A 19,003-nucleotide genomic window follows, 5' to 3' on the forward strand; every position below is an offset into this window, starting at 1 on the left:
GTGTATGGGGCAGATGTGTCACATAAGGAAAACTATGCTCCCATAGGCATGAGCTTGTGGAAGGACAAGCAGAGACCAGAAGGACCAGCACTACTTGGGGGCTGAGACCGTGAATAAGGAGGAGGAGGAGGAGGTGATGGAGAGAGAGGTGTGGGCAGATGTTCAAAGAACAGAGAGGGAGGCTAGGAGACGGCATCAGGGCATCAGGAGAGAGGTGGAAGGGAGAGGGAAGAAGGGACGGAAGAGCATGAGGGCAAGGAAGGATGGAAGACCAGCGAAGGAGAAGAAGGGACAAAGAGGGGAGAGAAGAAGGAGGCACACTTCTTCTAAGTCTCTATATTTCCCGCAAAAAGGACTGTCCTGGGGAGAGAAGCAATAGCAGAGGCATTAAAGTTTGCTCACCTTCTTTCCAAGGATCAGCCAGCATAGATAAAAACATAGGAAGCAAGTTACAAACCGAAGAGATTAAGAGAACGTTAGATATTCAGATGAGCCAGAGAAAGGAGAAGAAATATATATATATATTGAAGGCAGAAGGAAGACAGGAGAAAGAAAAGGGGAAGGTTGGTTAAGTGAGGACACCCCCAGAGGGAAGCAGACGTCTCCATCCACAGCTGACTGGGGTCATGTGGCCATCAAACGGGGAGACCATCAGCAGAGGAGGGGCGCAGGTCCAGAGCCAAGATGGTGCCTGCACCTGAGGACAGCGGTGTTGGGAGTGAGGGGTCAAAAACCAGGAGACAGAGAACTGAGCAGTGCAACTGAAGGGGAGACGGTCACAGCGTGGTCCTCGTGAAACCAAGACACTCAGGCGTGTGGCCCCAAAACATGTACCTTTTACTGGCAAGATGTTTGTAGCTAATATTCATGCTCATGCTTGTTCACTGTTCAATAGTCATTCGCCCTCCTGCCATGGATGTGTTATCCACCTTAACAGATGTATAAGGACAGAACCCACAGACTTCATCCTTTTTGAATAAGGGGGGCATGATACAGCATCACACAGGACGATATCTGATGAGTGATTTTTGATGGGAACAGTAGATCTGCTGTAGCGAAGATGGTGTACACACAGCCAATGATGCTAATCCAAATGTTTTGCTCTCTCTAACCATGCTACTGATGGTGGAGATGGTGATGAGAGAAGGCGGGTGGTAATAGTGCTTGTGTAGAAAGCAGCAAATATGTAGTTCTGTTAATGACGGGGATGGTGGACATTCATGGTAACGGCAGTTAGAATGATGAAGTTGTGATCTCTGCAAAGCTAGGTCACCACTTGTGAAGTAAAACTATTGATGGGTGTGTGGGTGTGTGGGTGTGTGTGTCAGAGACAGAGACAGATCACCTATAGATCATTTATGGTTAAACTAGAGTATCACCTGTCCCAGGGCCCTTTCTAGAGATGCCTCAAATAGTCAAAGTCAATAACCACCCCTTTCTCCTAAAATACCTAGTAAAAAAAGAAGAGTGAATCTGTGGACACATTTCCTTTATCTTTGGAGGTATTTGTTGGATTTTCTTATGCAAGGCAACTGTCACCCAGGAATTCCTTGGGGAATTTTTAAGTTATACATAGACTACAACGGCTGAAAAGGACCTCAAAAATCATCTGAACCGTGTGGCTGTCAACTCAGATGTGCATCAAAACCTCCTGGGGATTTTTTTTTTTTCACAATACTGATGCCAAAGCCTCATTCCATACCAGCCAACTAAATCAAAGTCCCAGGTGGGCTCCAGGCATGAACACTGTGAACACTTTCCCCAGGTGCCTTTGATCAACCCGAGTGAGAAAGAATCTTCTATTTTACAGAAACCCACCGTCACACCACACTTAGTGACAGAGTCACAACCAGAAGAGGGGTCTTCGTGGCAAGCCTGGTGCTATTCTCCCCACAGGCTGCCCGCCCAGGCGGCAAGGCTTGCTAGTCTGCTCTCATTGCTACGCCCGCTCTACAGAAATGCCTGGCCATGCTGGGAGGGAGGGAGAAGGGGGCTATCACAGAGAAATCAAGAAGCTGGACCAGGGCAACGTTCAGCTTCTCACGGAGCACGTCCTGGCGGTGCTCTGAGGCGACACCATCTCCCAAGCCCGGCCCCTCCCCGCCCATCTCTTCCTCGCCTCCTCCACATCACAAACTCAGCGTCCCCAGGGAGACACGTGTGATTCCAACTCCGCAGGACCCACGTCCCACCTGGCCCTGTTCCCGACGCTATGCACACACCCAGCCAGCCCTCGCGAGGCCCCAAACCCAGCAGAAACATGCTCGTACTTTCTTGGTGGGGACTTTGATCTTCAGGAATTCTGCCTCTCGGGCCAGCACTTGCCATGGGGCATGGATCCGGACAAAGATGGAGCCCTGGCTTTTACTCTGTAAGGGACGAGGAAGAAGAAAGAGAAACACTTAGGAGACATAGCTTAAATTCCTGATTCCCCAACTCTCCCAAACAAGAAGCCCAGACCTGTTATTTCTTCAGTTTCTGGGTTTTGGTCTCTTTATACCTCACCCAGGGCCAGCCCCCTCCCACCCATACCCCATTCACCACTTCTGGTCTAGAAATGCTCTCATCCAGAGTAGGGAAAGGTTCCCAAAGTGTGCTCCCTGGAGGTCTGGTGGCTTCAGAGGAAAAGGGGAGTTAAAACAATTATGTTCAGAGATTTGCAATGTAAGCAATTATAATTTTCACAGAAATCCCATTAACGCTTTTTTTTTATTGAGGTATAGTTGATTTATAATATTGTGTTAGCTTCAGGTATACAGCATAGTGATTCGGTACTTATGTAGATTATATTCCATTATCAGTTATTACAAGATAATGGGTATAATCCCCTGGGCTGTACTGTATATTCTCATCACCTATTTTATATTTAGTAGTTACAGCGGTTAGTCGGTTTACCTCTGCTGGATTCAGTGAACAGTCTGGAACCTGTCTCCATACAGATATTTTTTCATTGTTAAGTTTGTATTTTTGTTCTACTATTTCGCTGTGTCATAGCCCAAATCACAAAAGTGGATCATCTAAGCCTAAAAGTAATGACATAACTAATCATGTAAATGGCACAACTCAGTATAATATCATAAACATAAATCTTGGGCAGGGCTCCGTGTGAATACAGCTATGAATCTAGGTCCCAGGACAAGTCATTCTGTGAGTGCACTGATTTCACCCAAAAATGGAAAGTAAGGAAAGGAAACACAGCGATGAATATCTGAAAACTAGGTTTTATTGACTCAGCAACTCATCTGGCCCAGGGAACAGTGTATGCTATAAAAACTGGTCAGATTACAACATCAAGCCATCAGTTTCTCCTCACCTTCAAAGAAAACCTCAATTTTTTTTCAGAACAAGCACACAAAGGAAAAAAAAAAAAAAACACTTTAATTCATTTTGTCACTAAATGAAAAAAGACCAAAACAAGCAGGAAAAATGGGCAAAAGCCCCATTATTGGTGTGAAGCTTCTAAAACTACCTGCAAAATGAATTACAAACACTGTGTTCACAAAGGAAGCAGAACAAGCCAATAGCAAAAGCCCTCATCCGATGACTGCTGGGAGAAACCCACGTGATGCAGGACCGAGTGCCACTGACAATTAGGATAAAGCTGAGGGCGGAGTGGGAACCGGGTCCTAGTGAGTGTGCCCTTCAGAGACATGTGCTCACAGTTTCTTGTTGCATTCACCCCCCGCAGACCACGCTACAGGGGAAAGGCGGGTTTGCTGGCTTCCTGGGCATCTCGTGAAGCAGGCTGTATGGAGGCCAGGACTGAGAAGGCACCAACCCTGCATGCAGCAAAAGTGATCCTGCTCACAGAAAAGCAGTGACAGTCCTCTGCAAAGTCATCTGCAAAGACCAGCTGGTGTTCGTCGATACGCCCTTGGTCTCAGTTTAGCACTGAAGATGCCCGTGGAGGCATCTGAGCACATCCCCCCGTGTGCCAGGCAGAGAACCAGGTAGCAGGGAGAAGACTGCTTTCCCCACCACAGTGCACTGTCTACAACGGGGCTCTCGTGGGTTTTTGAGATGATGAATAAGGTAAAAAGACATTTTACGATGCTTGTAATGCAAGTGAAGACTGTCTCTCTGACTCTGAAGGCACTCTACCATCTCTTCAATAATTCAGACATCCAGAAGCTACCCCCACTTCGGGGATGAAAGCTCCTGACTTCTAGGGGAGAAGAATGAAGAAGAAACCAGGATTTCCCAGGAAGATTGAACTGTGGTCTGAAAGTCTTGGATGGTCTAGAGTTGACAAATACCTGAAAATAATACCCATCACTGTGACGCATCCGCACTGAGTGTGAATCGTGTGCCCGGACAGATCAGGGAGGTTGTGTGTTTTGGCTCGTACAATAGTCACGGGTACTATCACTCTCCACTTCATTGTTTAGGAAATCGAGGCAGGGAAAATTCAAATAATTTGTCCAAAGTTACACAGGTAGTATGATTTTGAAAAGTATTCGAATCCAGGCAGTCTATGCTCTACCTGGTGGTTTTCTCCTCTCATCCCAAAGACAGACAGGACATTTACTACGCATAGTTAAAAACCACATCCGAGGGCTGCAACAGAACTTAAAGACGTGCCTTTTAGACTAAAATTGAATCAAAGGATGGGAGGAATCTAAGAGGCAGTCCTAAGATGAAACACTGAGCCTTCAAGCTCCCAAGTGGACATAGTTCCGACAAAGCCCTGGAAGCGGCTTTCACTGAGAAATTGCCCCAATTTCTCTGTCCACCTATGGCCGCAATACCAGGACTACTAGACAGAGTCATCAATCACTTGCTGCTACTTCTAACGGTAATTTTAGCTTTTCTAATTTAGCGAAAAGAAAGAGGAGGAAAAGAAACCATCTGTGAAGCTGACCTGAAGTCCCAGCTCTCCATCATGGCCCCAGAAATGATGTTTTCAGTGAAAGATGGCAGACAGTACCATCCCTCTCACTAAGATGAAATCGTGACTATTGTTGATTTTAAAACATTTGGTTTCATTTTTGTTTTTAAATTGTGATGAACCCCTTTTTTTAACTTTACCTGGAAGTGATCCCTCAAGTGTGTACCAAATGTCCATTAAGTGGATGCAGATGTTTGAGAAAGGAGTTGGGAGGGCCAGGGTCCACCCGTGGCCTTGGTGGCAGACTGCTGGCTGTCCCCTGAGAGCCATTCTCCTTTTCTTTATTTTTTAACTAAGCATACAGCCTTCCGGAGTGAAGACTGCATCCCACTTGAAGTTAGGTGTAACCATAACACTCATTCCTGGCCTATGTGGTACAAGTGGAGGGGTGAAGCACCTCCTGGTAGCCCCCCGCAAAGATGCAAGTGGATGACTTCTGCCCCTTCATCCTCTTCCCTACCCCTGGATCTACAGCCTGAAACACGAATACAAGTGTCTTAGACCTCGAGGTCAAAGTCAAGGCCAGAAAAGTATCAAGAGAGAAGTTGGGTCCTGACTCTATGGAGTGTCTCAGCCACCCTGGGCTGTCTCCGGGATTTTTATGTGAAAGGTAAAACTCACCTTGTTTAGCCCCTATGATTTTAGAGGCTCTATCAATTGCAGCCCAACCGTGTATTAAACTGATGCAAAATTGTTCCCCAATGTCGGGGCATTCGTTCCCTCCAGCAAAGCATGCTGCTTCACCATTCTGCACAAATGGAACTTGTTTCAAAGGAAAATAAAAGCTGGAATGCAGTCGTGCTGGTGCTAACATCATGTTTCTTTCATGCCGTGCGACATCGTTACCTTCTCATAAAAAGAACACCGAGATGTACGTCTCCCGGAAAAAACAAACAAATAAACAAATACTTGAAAATCCCTCAGCAGAACCATCACCAAACGCATAAGCTCTTTTTACTAACCCAGAAATCGAAAAATTGTAAGTTAACATAAATTGAACTAAAAAAGAAAAAAAAATTTCCTATTCTCCAGGCCCAGCTAACTTCCATTCTACCTTGGATTTGGATTCCTTTAGGCATAGCAGGGGAAATAGAAGGAGCTTGGGATTTGGATTCAAATAGATTAGGATCTGGATCCTGGATTTTACAGCTGTAGGACATTGGGCAAGTCACTTAACCAAGGGAGCCTCGGTTTCTTCGTCAATAGATGTCGGCCATTGCAATGATGGGGATTCGCTCTACTCAACTAAAATGACAGCTTCTTGACTACAGGGACAGTACCTGACACTTCGTTTGTGTCCCTCAAGCACCTGGCACAGGCTGGACACAGAGTAGGTCTTCACAAAACTCCTGCAACTGATAGAAAAGACTTGGGGAAAACCGTTCCTGTTTGATTAAAATCTTGGTTTGTTTACTGCCCTGAAGTTTTTATCTATAGGATTTTCAAAATGTCCCAGGGACCTAAAGGAAACCATGGGTTCCAAGTATTATTCATCTCTAGAATTTGACGACACAGTCAGAAAGCATTGTTTTCTGAAACCAACACAAAATTTAACATGAAGTATAAGAGATTAGGCATGAGAGCATATAATCCATTCCTAAAAGAGGTTTCATAACTAAGTAATCAGGGTGAGCGGAGGGGCTCCCAAATCTCATCAGGCAACTAAAATTTACGTTCATGTAAAATGAGCTGAAACGTATAATTTGGTTCTGGTCGTCAGAGAAAGGAGAACCAGTGCACAAACGTTTCTCTAAGAAAGCACAAACCCATCCATCTTGGGGATGCACTATCCCAGGGGTAACAAACGTGAAATGCACGATGGGGCAGGAACATCCCTCCAGCTCAACTGAAACATCTCACAAAACTACATAACTCTTTTCCCCATGATTCCATTTTCATAAAACCCCACAAATTCTGTTTCTCCAGTTCCTGGGTATCAGGAGGAAGCACCCCAGAAGAGGCTGTCAGTACTCTGGTCAGAGGAAATGGATAGTCCTCAACCATCACATGACTGTCGGCTCTTTCAGTGTCTTTCAAGGTGTGTCAGCTGGTTTCCTTCACCACTAAGTAAACCAACAGAAACCTGAGTTCACAAGAGGCAGAGTCAGGTCCCCACCTTGAACCCATGCCCTAACTCATCCGCCAGTCTCTCCCTTCCTCCCTTCTTCTCTAAAGCTGACCCAACAGCAGACCTGATCGCACGCACGTTCTCTAAGGCACCAGCCCCTCCCGCCCTCCTCCCTGGACTCCAGACACCCAGCCCTTCTCACTGGTTTCCAACTGGTCCAGCCAGCTTCTCACTTCAGAACCTCCTCGGGGCAGGCTTCCCTGAGCCCCAAGTTACGCGTGGTCCCCCTCTTACCTGCACAGCTCCCATCCCCCTCCTTCCTAGCACTGACCACTCCTGCGCTCATTGTAAGCAGGTGTCTAATGCCTGGCTTCCTGGCCAGACCTAAGCTCCATGCAGACAAAGACTGCGTCTGTCCTGCTGACTGCTTTGTCCTCAGCAGCCACCGTGCGCCTGGCACACAGTAAATGCTCAGTAACTACGTCTTACAACTTCCATGCACACACACAGATTTCATTGGTTCTGTTCAGATCCTGTGACCAGTTTCTAAAAATTGGCTACCCTTAAGTGTCATTTCTGAATCTTCGTCTTGTGCCCACAACTAAAGTTGTTCAAGTTTCTACCTGACCAGGAACCTTATAAAGACCTCGCGGGAGGTCGTCTCTGTTCCTCTCGGTAGCCCTGGGGTCCTCACTGCATCTTCAGGGCACTGCTCCCATCCCTAGAGGTCTACTGCATCGGCATGAGCTCATCCTGGTGTTCACAAAACACAGCCTGAACTGAACCGGAGCTGGACGTACCTGGAACCTCTCTGCCTTACAGGCTCGTAAGGGTGCTGCAGCCTTAAGGAGGAGAATCGGGGATGTTCTGAAGAATAAAGGACACTTCAAATGCAGAAGTCGTGCGTCTCTTTATCTGCCAGGCATCGGACTTCCACGTACCATTCAACACCCCCACGCTGACGGCTCAAAGCACGGTCAGCTGACGACCACGGTGCATTTCAGAAGAGGAACTGACTTGGCCAAAGGATGCTGGAGTTGAAGAGCCCTGCGGCGACGCTTCACATCTTTCTCAAGTAGCAGATGGAGACCCTGGTGCTCAGGAGGCTGAGTGGCTGGGTTATGGACACACAGCTAGTCAGGGGCAGAGCCAGGAATGGAATCCAGGTCTCCTGACATCAGGGTCCATGCCACGGTGCCTGTGAGGGATAGCGTCACGTGTCCCTGGGGGCTCCCAACCCGTCCAGGGCAGTTCTATGCGCCACACACGGGAGATTAAGTAGATGGGGGACAGGGGACTGCGGGTGGGGGGAGCCACGCTCCCAGACACCTCTCCCTAGAGCTCCAGCCACTGCTCAAAGCCCTTGTCAGGGACCGGAGGCCGCACACTCCTGGTGAGATTTTCCATATTGTTCACGTCTCGTTGTCTTCCAAAGATCGCATGTGGCTTCACCAGACCACGTCCCCCCTCCGGAGAGACGAGAGTGAATGGGAGGCAGTCCCCGCCAAACGCTGGAACCCGATACTCCACGAGCCTCCTGCCCCGCAGCCCGGCCAAGCCACCCCGATGCTGACCCCGGACGCCTGCGTGTGCTCTGGGCCCAGCCTGCCGTGAGAACACTAGCTGCAGCACACTGCGGCCCGGAGCGGGCTGCCAGGCGCGGGGCGGGGGCAGGGAGATGATGGAGAGGGACCAAGGGGGGCAGACGCCTCCCAGATATCACCAACCTGGGTCACCTCGGATCCGCAAGGAACAAGGGCATGCGGTCCCATGGGGAGGGGGAGACGAAACCGCAGGGGCTCCCACGTTCTCGGATCACCGAGGTTGACGTCCATGCAGCTGGAGAACTTACACCAGGCGGTACTGAGACTGTGGCTGGGGCAGACTAAGGAGGAGTGTGGGCTGTAGCCCTGAAAGCAGGAAATCAGAGCAGAAAATGAGAAGGTCCTCACAACGGCCCCATGGAGGAACACCCTGGTCTACCTGTGTCATCGTTAAGACCAAAGTCTTAACTTCCTTCAGGAACCTCCAACCCATGGTCCGGGAGCAGGGTCTGCCTGGGCCACCCAGAGACACAGGGGCTTGGAACTAAGTGCAGGGAAGAACTGGAGGAGGAAAAGGTGAAAACCTGCTTTCCCGGGAGGCCCCAGATGACTCTCCTCTCCAACCCTCTCCTCCCCAGGCCAAGGGGAGGATGGGTGAGTGATCAGCAAAGACGGAGGGGGCAGGACCAAATGCCCACCGAACCCTGCCCCAGGGACCACCCCCGCCACCCCAAAAAATACCAGCACCAAGACTGCTCTTACAGAAAAGGCTTCTCCTTCCCAAGCAAAGATTGGGGACAACCCAGCCAGGGTCCTAAGGTGATGGAAACTTAGCCACTCTTGTCATAATTTTGTCAAAGGAAAACAGCTGTCACCAAAAGTTCCTGGAAGTGGGGGATGGCCTTCTGTGCTACCAACACGGACAGGCGCCCAGAAGACATGACCTCTGGACCTGGTGGCACAGTGTTTAATCTGTGCATCGCACATCACTGTATTCCCCACAGCTGACACCCAGGAAACGTCTTCTCAAGCCCAGGTGAAGAACTGGGGAGGAGGGAACCCAGCAAAAATTAAGGAGTCAGACCCTCTCATACACCAAGGGCTGAGAGAGCCAGCGCCCCACCTAATCCCTGACCTGCAGGGGCCCCCAGGGCAGCCCAGCACTCTGGAAGGACGGGGACCTCATGCGGAGTCAGCAACAGAGTGGGATTAAGTGTTCCCTGGGCTTCTTTCCACTTCAGAAACCCACAGAAGAAAACGGGGGAAATCTTCACCATTGTCATGGGGCAGATTGGTCATGGGAAGGCCATGGGTATCAGGGTTTGAAGACTGACTGGGTCTTGGGCCCCAGCTCTGTCACTTCCCAGCCATACCATTTCTGGCGAGTCACCAAAGCTCTTGAAACTCATAGGCAATGTTAAAATAACTGAAATGATTAATAATAATACCACCTGGAGGAGAGAAGGATGGACTGTACGAGGGACCCGTGGAATCTTTCAGGGGTGGTAGATATATTCTTTGTCTTGATTATGATGATGGCTTCATGGGTTTGTACATATGCCCAAGCTCAACAGATCAGATCATTTTAAATAGGTACAGTTTATTATACATCAATTATACCTCAATAAGGCTAGGGAAAAAAGATTTGCAAAAATGTAAAATAGTGCCACATTTCTCACCACTTTTTTGTTTTGAAAAATATTATTTTTCATAAAAATGTGTTATTTATAACATATAAAATGTCATTTATAACATAAAATATGTTATTTATGTTAAATAAACATGTTAGTTATTTAAAATATATTATATACTGTTAGTTTTTAACTAATAAATAGGTATTCAAAAGCTAATACTGATTCTGTGGTATCTCAGGATCAAATGAGATTATACACAGGAAAGCGTTTTGCAAATTCTAAACTGTGTATAGAAGGATTTTTTTAGGAGCAAGGTCAGGGGCAGCCACTGCCAAATCTCTGCCCTGGGACTCAAAGTGCAGGGCGTCCTGCTGCCCCCTGGGCCACAGAGCACATGCCCTTGACCTCCACAGGGAGGCTACCATGCTTCTTGGATCCCACTTGAGAGACATCATAGCTGAGCCCACCGTGGCAATAGTTCCTGGCTTCCCTGAACAGCCCCAAGTGAAGCTGAAGGAGAGTGTTTCCCTTGGGAATTTAGAATGTGGGAAGTAACAGCCGGAACAGAATTCAGGAGCCAGAGACCCAACTTCTACCATAGAAGAGGATAAAAATCCATAAGCCCTGAAGATGTTGGCAGAAAGAACAGGGCCTCTCCCAAGCCCAGGCCCCAGGCATAGAGGCCCAGCCCCACACAGAGGGGAAAAGGTCACAGATAAACTGGAGGAAAGACCAGAGGAAAATGCCGCCCTTTCCTATTCGTCACAGGAGAACTATTTTGGACAGTCGACATCCCCCAACTGGAATCAGATGCTGCAGATACCAGCTCTCAGCAACCTCTCACCCCACCAGGACACTGCGAGCATGTCAAGGCCCAGAGAAGTGAAAGGCAGCTGCAGAGCAGGGGCAGAGGGTCGCCTAGCTGGGCGGTTGACAGAGACCTAGACCAAAGACGACTGATAGGTCCTGGCTGTGCTGGGACAGTCCCAGGTTATGTCTTCTGCCTCATCGTTCGATCCAGTGTAGCATTTTAGTATTACCAAAAATGTCCCAGATTGGACAATAAATCATAGCGCCTCCCTACGGATCACCAATGAGCACCACTAAATTCAACAGCCATCAAACCTTTGGGCAGGAACGCCCAGTATCTCCTTCTGGACCTGCATTCCTTTGACCGGTGTAATAAATGTCCCACTCAGAGAAAAGCATTTCCAGGAGTTTAAAAGCCCATCACATTACCTTTCAAAGTACCCATCTCTCTCGTATTCCTCCTAACTCAAAACTTGTGTGATTTTTTGATTTAGATACTTGTCTTCCCTCCTCAAGGCACTTCTATAAAACCTTCATGCTATCAGTCATTAACTCCCCTCGCCTTCCCTCCAAAAGATGTGCCCTTGCCTTGTCTGAGCAGTGACTCACCTCTCCCCTAAGGAGTATCTCCACTGTCTCCTACTATTCAATCACCCCATCATATTTCAATTCAACAAGTATTTATTGGGCAACAACTGTGTGACCAGCAATATGCTAAGAGTTAAGGGCACGCAGAAGAAATACAAGCCATCCTACGGCTCCCAGTCTCCTTAAACACCAGATAAATGATATCTAACACACAAGACAGATGAATAACATCATGACTGGGGTGATTAATGTCCAAATGGACAGGACGACTAGTCAATGCCCATTTGTTGGCTGTTTCCCCTTTCACTCATCAATAATTGCCAGATTTTGCACCCAGAGAAACACTCTTCCCGGATCTCAGCCATATGTTTTCGGTAGAACTGACCCCACCATCAACTCCAGGGATCAGACCAATTAGCTTGAGCCCATCGGCATACCCATCCCCCTGGCCACAACAACTGGTTCTGGAATATGTTTGTAATGCAACCGGAACCGATAAGATGTGAGGAAATGTTGGCTAGGGTTTCGGGACAAAGCAGCTTTCTCTTTCTGCCAGAACTCTGGGGAGAAGAGTGGCAGTCGAGGGAAGCCCTGGGTCAGCCAAGGGACCACTGAGTAAGTAGAGGATGGAGTGGACCCTGCAAAAGGTTGAGCAGAAAGATGGAGAAATAGGGGGTCCTTGGGAACCTCATTTGAGCTGCTAGATTACTCCTCACCAGACCTACTTATGGCCTTTCTGATTACATGAGCTTATAAATTTCCTTTGTTGCTTAAACCAGTTGAGTTGGGTTTTCTGTCGATGCAACCAAGAGTTCTCAATGATAGAAGAAACCAGTGGAAGAGCTGACTCCAGGCTGGAGGAGCCAGAAAGGATTTCCTGGAGGAGAGGGAACCTGAGTGGTACTTCGAACACCGTGATGGGATTTCCACGTGCAAAAGGCTGTGGGTGGCACGAAGAGGAGTGAGATGAGGCTGCAGAAGGGGAGTGGAGCTCGGGAGCCGAGGGCTGAGATGCGGCCCGTGCTGGACGCTCCACCCACAATCCTGCTGCTGCCCGTGAAGCTCACAATAGTGACCCTGATGGGTCAGCCCTGTGCGCTCCCCTGGATGCATTATATCTTTGACAGGATAAAGAATAATGAAAGTCCCCCCCATCAGGGAACCCGGAGAGAATGCCCTCCTCCTTCTCCTTCTCAGTGGAGTAGGGAACCGCTTCCCACCTCCTAGCAAGACCAAGAAAGGCAGCAGACAGGCAGCGACCGTCCAGCTGCTCTGGGGCTGGTCTAGGTCATGGTCAACAGAATAAAGGAGAAGCCTCTCGGTGCTGCCGTGACCTCCTCCAGGTCAGAGGAAGCAGGCTTCTTGAAGGCACGGCTCTGACGACTCCTTCTCGGGGTCATTAACCCTTCGTAACTGAGGTCTTACAACACAGGGAGGCAGACTTTGAAGGAGCACAAAGAAGCTGTAAAATCTTCTGCAACCTAGTTACAAGCTTTCTTCGGCCAAAGAACCCTTTCTTCCAACCCAATATCGCACGGGGCTACCCGCGCTGACCTCTGGAGGCCAGAGCTCCACCTGCTCGCCCCCACTTGGCCCTGAGATGTTCTCCGTGTCTCTGTTATGCAAACCACAGGAGCTGTGCCATCCCCTTAGGAAATGGGTGGGAGCTTTTTTGTCACAATGACTGGGGAGCATCCCTACCACTTAGTGGATGGAGGGAAGGATACCAAACATGCTCCAAGGTGCTGGGAAGTCCCAGCCAAGGAAAAGTTATCCTCCCTGAGGATAATGCGCCATCGAGAATCACTGCCCTACGCAGAAGTTGAGACACAGATGTAGAGAACAAACGTATGGACACCAAGGGGGGAAAACCGCGGTGGGGTGGGGATGGTGGTGTGCTGAATTGGGCGATTGGGATTGACATGTATACAGTGATGTGTATAAAATTGATGACTGATTAAAAAAAAAAAAAAAAGATGCTAATGTTGCACAAAAAAAAAAAGACACATGCACCCCAATGTTCACTGCAGCACTATTTACAATAGCCAGGTCATGGAAGCAACCTAAATGTCCATCGACAGACGAATGGATAAAGAAGATGTGGTACGTATATACAATGGAATATTACTCAGCCATAAAAAGGAACGAAATTGAGTCATCTGTTGAGACGTGGATGGATCTAGAGACTGCCATACAGAGTGAAGTAAGTCAGAAAGAGAAAAACAAATATCGTCTATTAACGCATGTATGTGGAACCTAGAAAAATGGTACAGATGAACTGGTTTGCAGGGCAGAAGTTGAGACACAGATGTAGAGAACAAACGTATGGACACCAAGGGGGGAAAACCGCGGTGGGGTGGGGATGGTGGTGTGCTGAATTGGGCGATTGGGATTGACATGTATACACTGATGTGTATAAAACTGATGACTGATTAAAAAAAAAAAAAAGATCTTGTGGCGATTTATGTCAAAAAAAAAAAAAAAAAAAGAATCACTGCCCTACAGCTCAGAGAGAGGACACTGAAACCACTGTGCTGCCTACAGAACATCAGACCTGACCTAAAAGCCGGAGTCAGCGACTATCACACCTGTCCCCCTCCCCCCCTCCCCACCAGACTCAGCCTTGAAAGATATTAAGGTAGAGCTTAGAGAAGTCGGCTTATGAGTAAAGGCTATTCGATTAACTAAAACCTAGATCTTGGCCCGATACAGATGCACTGATCAGGGACACTCAGGAAAAGACCCATCGACGGTGATGAGAAAAAAAGAAGAGAGAAGCTGATTGTTTTGTGGGCTTCCAAAAATATCCAGAATTTAGCCTCTCTGCCAAGGGTACCAGGAAAATAGTCCATCAGCCTCGAGTGGTTTGGAGGCCAGGGGATAAAGCAGATGGGGTCCCTGAGAAGCAGAGGGCATTAAAGGAAGAGCTCAGAGAGGCTTGGCTTCAACTCCCCGCTCTGCCATTTACTCCCTGTGCGATCATGGGTATGTGAAGCGGCCTCTCTTGAGACTCAGTTTCCTTTTTGGTAAAAGAGGAAAATAATAACCCAGAAGCAACAGGGGGCCCACAGCGTGCTTGTGAAGATGAGCAAGAAGATGAGAAAGGCACCTCGCCCGGTGCCTGGCTCAGGATAAGCAGGTGCTCGAGCCGATAATAACTGGATTCTGCACGCGGAGTCCTCTGGCCAGAGGAATTTGAATCGAGGGGGTTTGTGCAATCCAGTTTCCAGGATCCTCCCTTCTTTCCCAGAAAAACCTGGCTCCCGGGGCACTTTTTTCCCTCTCTGAGGCAAGAGCCCAGTTTGGAACACGTCCCCTCTACGTGGCCAAAACAGGCTTTTCGACCGCGAGTCTCTGCACACACACCTCGCGGAGCTGGCCCTGCTGGAGGCCGCCCGCCCCTCCCCACAGCCCCGAGTCTGGAAGGAAAGGGTCATCAACCACGCTAATTAAATCTGCAGATGATAACAAACTGGGTGGTGCTGCGCACAGCACCAGAGAGGATGGGGAAATAAACGAGAAGGGACCTGGGGAGTTTAGAAAACAGAGGACAGGAAATAACAAAATGAGAGTCGATGCAGAAGAACGCAAGTAATTCTAACTGGGGGGAACAATCAGAAACATCGACCCTGGCTAGGGGGAGGAGAGGGAAGCTGGGAAAAGGCTGAGGAGCTGAGGGCTTGGGGTAGGTGAAAGGCAGGTGGCAAGTGGGAGGGTGGGGAGCAAGAAGGGAGCAGCAGCAAGTCGAGCTCAAAGCCTGCAGGTGAGACCAGATGGGGCGTGTGCAGCACTGGCTGACCCAGGCCCGGGGCCCAGGCGGCAGGGTCAAGCAGCACTCTCCAAGGTGGGCCTCCATTCACACCTCCTCCAAGAAGCCCTCCCGGACTGCTCACCTGTCACTCATCTGTGACAAGTGGCCCCATGTTTGATTGGTGGGCGTCTTTTTTCCACATCCGACTCTCCTGTCTCCACCAGACTCTCAGCCCCCCAGGGGAAAACGCCCCGGCTCTGCAGCTCACCGGGTTCCTCCCGGCATCAGCGCTAAGCCCGGGGGAGGCTCTGAACAGAAAGGAGGGTCTGCATCATCTCCAGCAACACAGGAAAGAGAAGGATTTCTGTCTGCAAGCCCTCGTGGTTCAAGATCACATCTGAGGCGTCTCCGTCTTCGTCTCTACGCCCCTGATGCTGGTGTGACGCTTAGCGCATGGTCCCCCTGAGTCAATGCATGTTGTCTGTTTAACCCTTTGCGGGCCAGAACACAAACCAGACGCTGTTCAGGGTCCTGGAGCCAGAGGACAAAGGACGCGTCTGGGGAACACGATGAGGCATGTGCCCCACCGCCTCGTGTGACAGTGACTCTTCTGATGTCACCACAATGCGGGGAGTGGCTTCTCCAAGGCTCCAGTGGTCTCCCTGGGGTGCCTGCCTCCTTTCACATGAAGACTTCATAACCAATAACCATGATCAATAGCAATCGGGAGAAGAAGGTATAACGCTGGCCCTGCAGAGAAACCTCACTGCTGCTGGGACCACTGCCAAGTCAAGCTCCCATGGAGAAGGGCAGGAGCCCCTCTAAACCCAAGAATTCTCATCAAACATGTGTGCTTTAAGGGATGAAGGAAGCCAACACGGAACGCTTGCTTTGAAGCTCAGTCTCCTTTGGCATCAGGAACAACAGGAGGGGAAGTAAATGTCAAAAGTGCTGGAAAATCTCCCTGGGAGAGGCCAGGGACGAAGGTGTTTTTCGAGTGCCTTCTACGCAAAGCAGATTCCTTAGAACCCAAGCCCACAGGACACTCACAATTCTGAGAGGTCCCTGGAGAGAGAGCCCACGGCCTTTCCCGCTCCTCGGACCCACACTATCCGAGCACCACTCAGCCCCCAAGAGGGGGCGGGGACAGACAAGGGGAAAGTTGATGAGACACAGAGACCCAGGCCCTGTGCCAGCTCCCCACTTCCCATCTGTGCCTTCGGTGCCGCACCTGCGCCTCACTGGGCTCTGCTTATTCTTACCTATGAAGTGACAGGGCTGAGCTCAGAAAGTCCAGTCCCACTGAGAGGATCCTTAGACTTCACGAAAGGCAGGAATTCTCTTAGCATTTTAGATTCAAGAACTGGCCTTTCCGTCCGTCTACTGCAAATGTAATTTGACAGGCTGTGAAGCTCCCAGCCTCCTGGGAAAACCCGGGAGTCACAGAGACTTACACCATCTAGATAGAACCCTGTTTCTTCTTGTCTCCTTTCCCCAAGCCTCCCATCCCTGTTCTCGTATTCTAAAACTTGAAAGGATCAAAGGCCCTGCTCAGGGGGAGGCACCACTCTGCTGGATGAGAAATGCAGCAGGCACCAGCCAGCAAGAAGGGTAACTATCCTAACCAAGTGCTTATCCTAACCAAGGCGGCCACATGCAGTTGTGCAGGTCACGCACTGCACAAAGATGCTACGGTAAGGGGTCACCAACCATAGAGAAGACATCTTAGAGTTGTATTATTTACTAGGTCAGCTTTCTGGTGACGGCAGTAAAGTTTTGATCAAATAAAATCATCATATTAAGACAATTTTCCAAAAATGGAAGGCAAGCATCTTGAGGAAGACAGACTTCTTTCTAACTGGCATGAAGATGCCATACGGGCTGACTGTGGCCCCAGTCTTAACCCTGGATGCTGATCCACAGGAAAAGGGCCAGAGAGAGAGGGGGCAGCACCACTTAGTGTCCTTTCCACGGCCCCAAAGCAAAACTTGCTCTCAAGAATATAATCTGAAAAAGTCATCTACATGGGTTGTAAATGACTAGTAAGCCAAAGCAGAACCCCTCCAGGGATACCTGTATTTTTTAAAAGATCAAGTAGAAGGATGACGTCTTAAAGACTGGCCCCTGTCTTGTTCGAGCGTTAGCACCTGGAGTGGAGTAAGCAGCCTACACAGTCCACCGGGACCGACGGAACCAACGGAGGAATGGCAGAAACCTACCAGAGGGCAGTGGAAGAATCCAGGTCTCCTAAAGCCCCAGCACACAAGGAGCCCCTGGCTGGCTGGAAAGGCCACCATACCCCACTCAGAATCCTTCACAGGCCTCCCACACAGGACGTGCTCAGGGAGCCTCATGATTGTTTCTGAGGCCGGAGAAATCTGGAGATGAAGCATCTTCTAAGCTCTTTTTGTTCATTCTGCAACCAAGAGAATCAGAGAAGCAGTCCAGAAACTAGTCCCAGGATGTCAGCCAGCTCTAACCAGGTCCAGGTAAATAAGACAAAAGGAAAATGTGTTTTCAGTTCTCCTCCTCCTGGTAGCCAGCTGTTTCTCAGAGCTCTCCGTAGGCGCCTCCACCTGCCTCTGGCCTTGCTCTGAAGGGTCTGTGCCCTGGGCATTCCTACGTGCTGACTTTCGCACATCACTGAACCCACATCCTTTCCAACTAATGGAGGCCCTGGGATGTCCTCAGGAAGCTCACAGTCTAAACTCAGGTGCCCACATGCAGGGACTTCCAAGTGACAAGTTTGGCCATCTATGACAAGGCCACCCTTCTGAGGCATAACAGGCCGATGAACATCTGATTCCACTAGCTGAACTGAGACGGCGACTTTGAAGGCTTTACCCCACCAGCGACTCACAGCAGACAGACCTCAGCGTACAAGGAGGCTGATGGGGGAGAGGGTGAAGGCCCAGGGGCCTTTCTAAAGAAGCTCAAATCATACCACCTGGGTGATGGCTGCACAACTTTGTGAGTACACTAAAACACTGGACTCTACACTTCAGAAGGGTGGATCTTACGGTACAAGAACTATATCTCAATTTTTTTTAAGAATCATGCTACCCAAACCCCCATTTCTGCCCACAGAGAGGGCCAGTCCTGCCAGGACTCTGGACAAGCTTCCTAAATAGTTTCTTTCTTAGGAAAAGAATGTGCCCCTGGTCCCGGGAGGAAGCTGGTATAATGAAAACAAACAAACAAAACAACAGGATCCGGAACCAGACAGCCCTATGATTTTTTTATGACCTTGTATGACCTTGGCAGTTATTTCACCTCTCTGAGCCCTGGTCCATGGAATGGGGGGGGAGGCCGCCCTTCACGGGGCCACCGTGAAGAGCCGATGTGAGGAGGTGTGGGGACACTGCCCACGATGCCCACGTGGCAGGTGCACGTCACGCGTTTTCTTCCGTGACAGGGTACTCTTTGCACTGGGGCCTTTTTTTTCAATGTTTGGTAACCTGGGCTGGGCAGCGAGGCTCCTGTAAGTGACGCATTTCCATGCTACTGTAGATAAATGAGGCCAGGAACAGGGGCGAAAGGGACGGGGTGAGGACTGAGTGGGAGGCCCTGCAGTGTCAGAACTGAGTAACTGTGCCCGGAAGTGCCTAAAGCAGCCCTCTTTCTTTCTCGCCCTCAGGACACCTGGTGTCCCCGGCTCTTGAACTTTGGCCTGTGTCATCCTCCAGCTCTCCTGTTGGACCAGCTAAGCCTCTGACTCCG

General features: G+C 49.4%; 1 protein-coding gene across 1 annotated transcript in view; it reads right to left on the minus strand.

Moving 5' to 3' along the window:
• ANO2 (anoctamin 2) overlaps positions 1 to 19,003 on the minus strand; it is a 335,850-nt gene that overhangs the window by 275,070 nt on the left and 41,777 nt on the right. Inside the window, exon 4 of the mRNA XM_068560881.1 lies at positions 2,271 to 2,369. Coding sequence (XP_068416982.1) covers positions 2,271 to 2,369 — 99 coding nt within the window. The remainder of the gene's footprint in view (positions 1 to 2,270; positions 2,370 to 19,003) is intronic.

This window comes from Eschrichtius robustus, chromosome 13 (genome assembly GCF_028021215.1).
Source record: "Eschrichtius robustus isolate mEscRob2 chromosome 13, mEscRob2.pri, whole genome shotgun sequence".
Classification (NCBI taxonomy): domain Eukaryota; kingdom Metazoa; phylum Chordata; class Mammalia; order Artiodactyla; family Eschrichtiidae; genus Eschrichtius; species Eschrichtius robustus.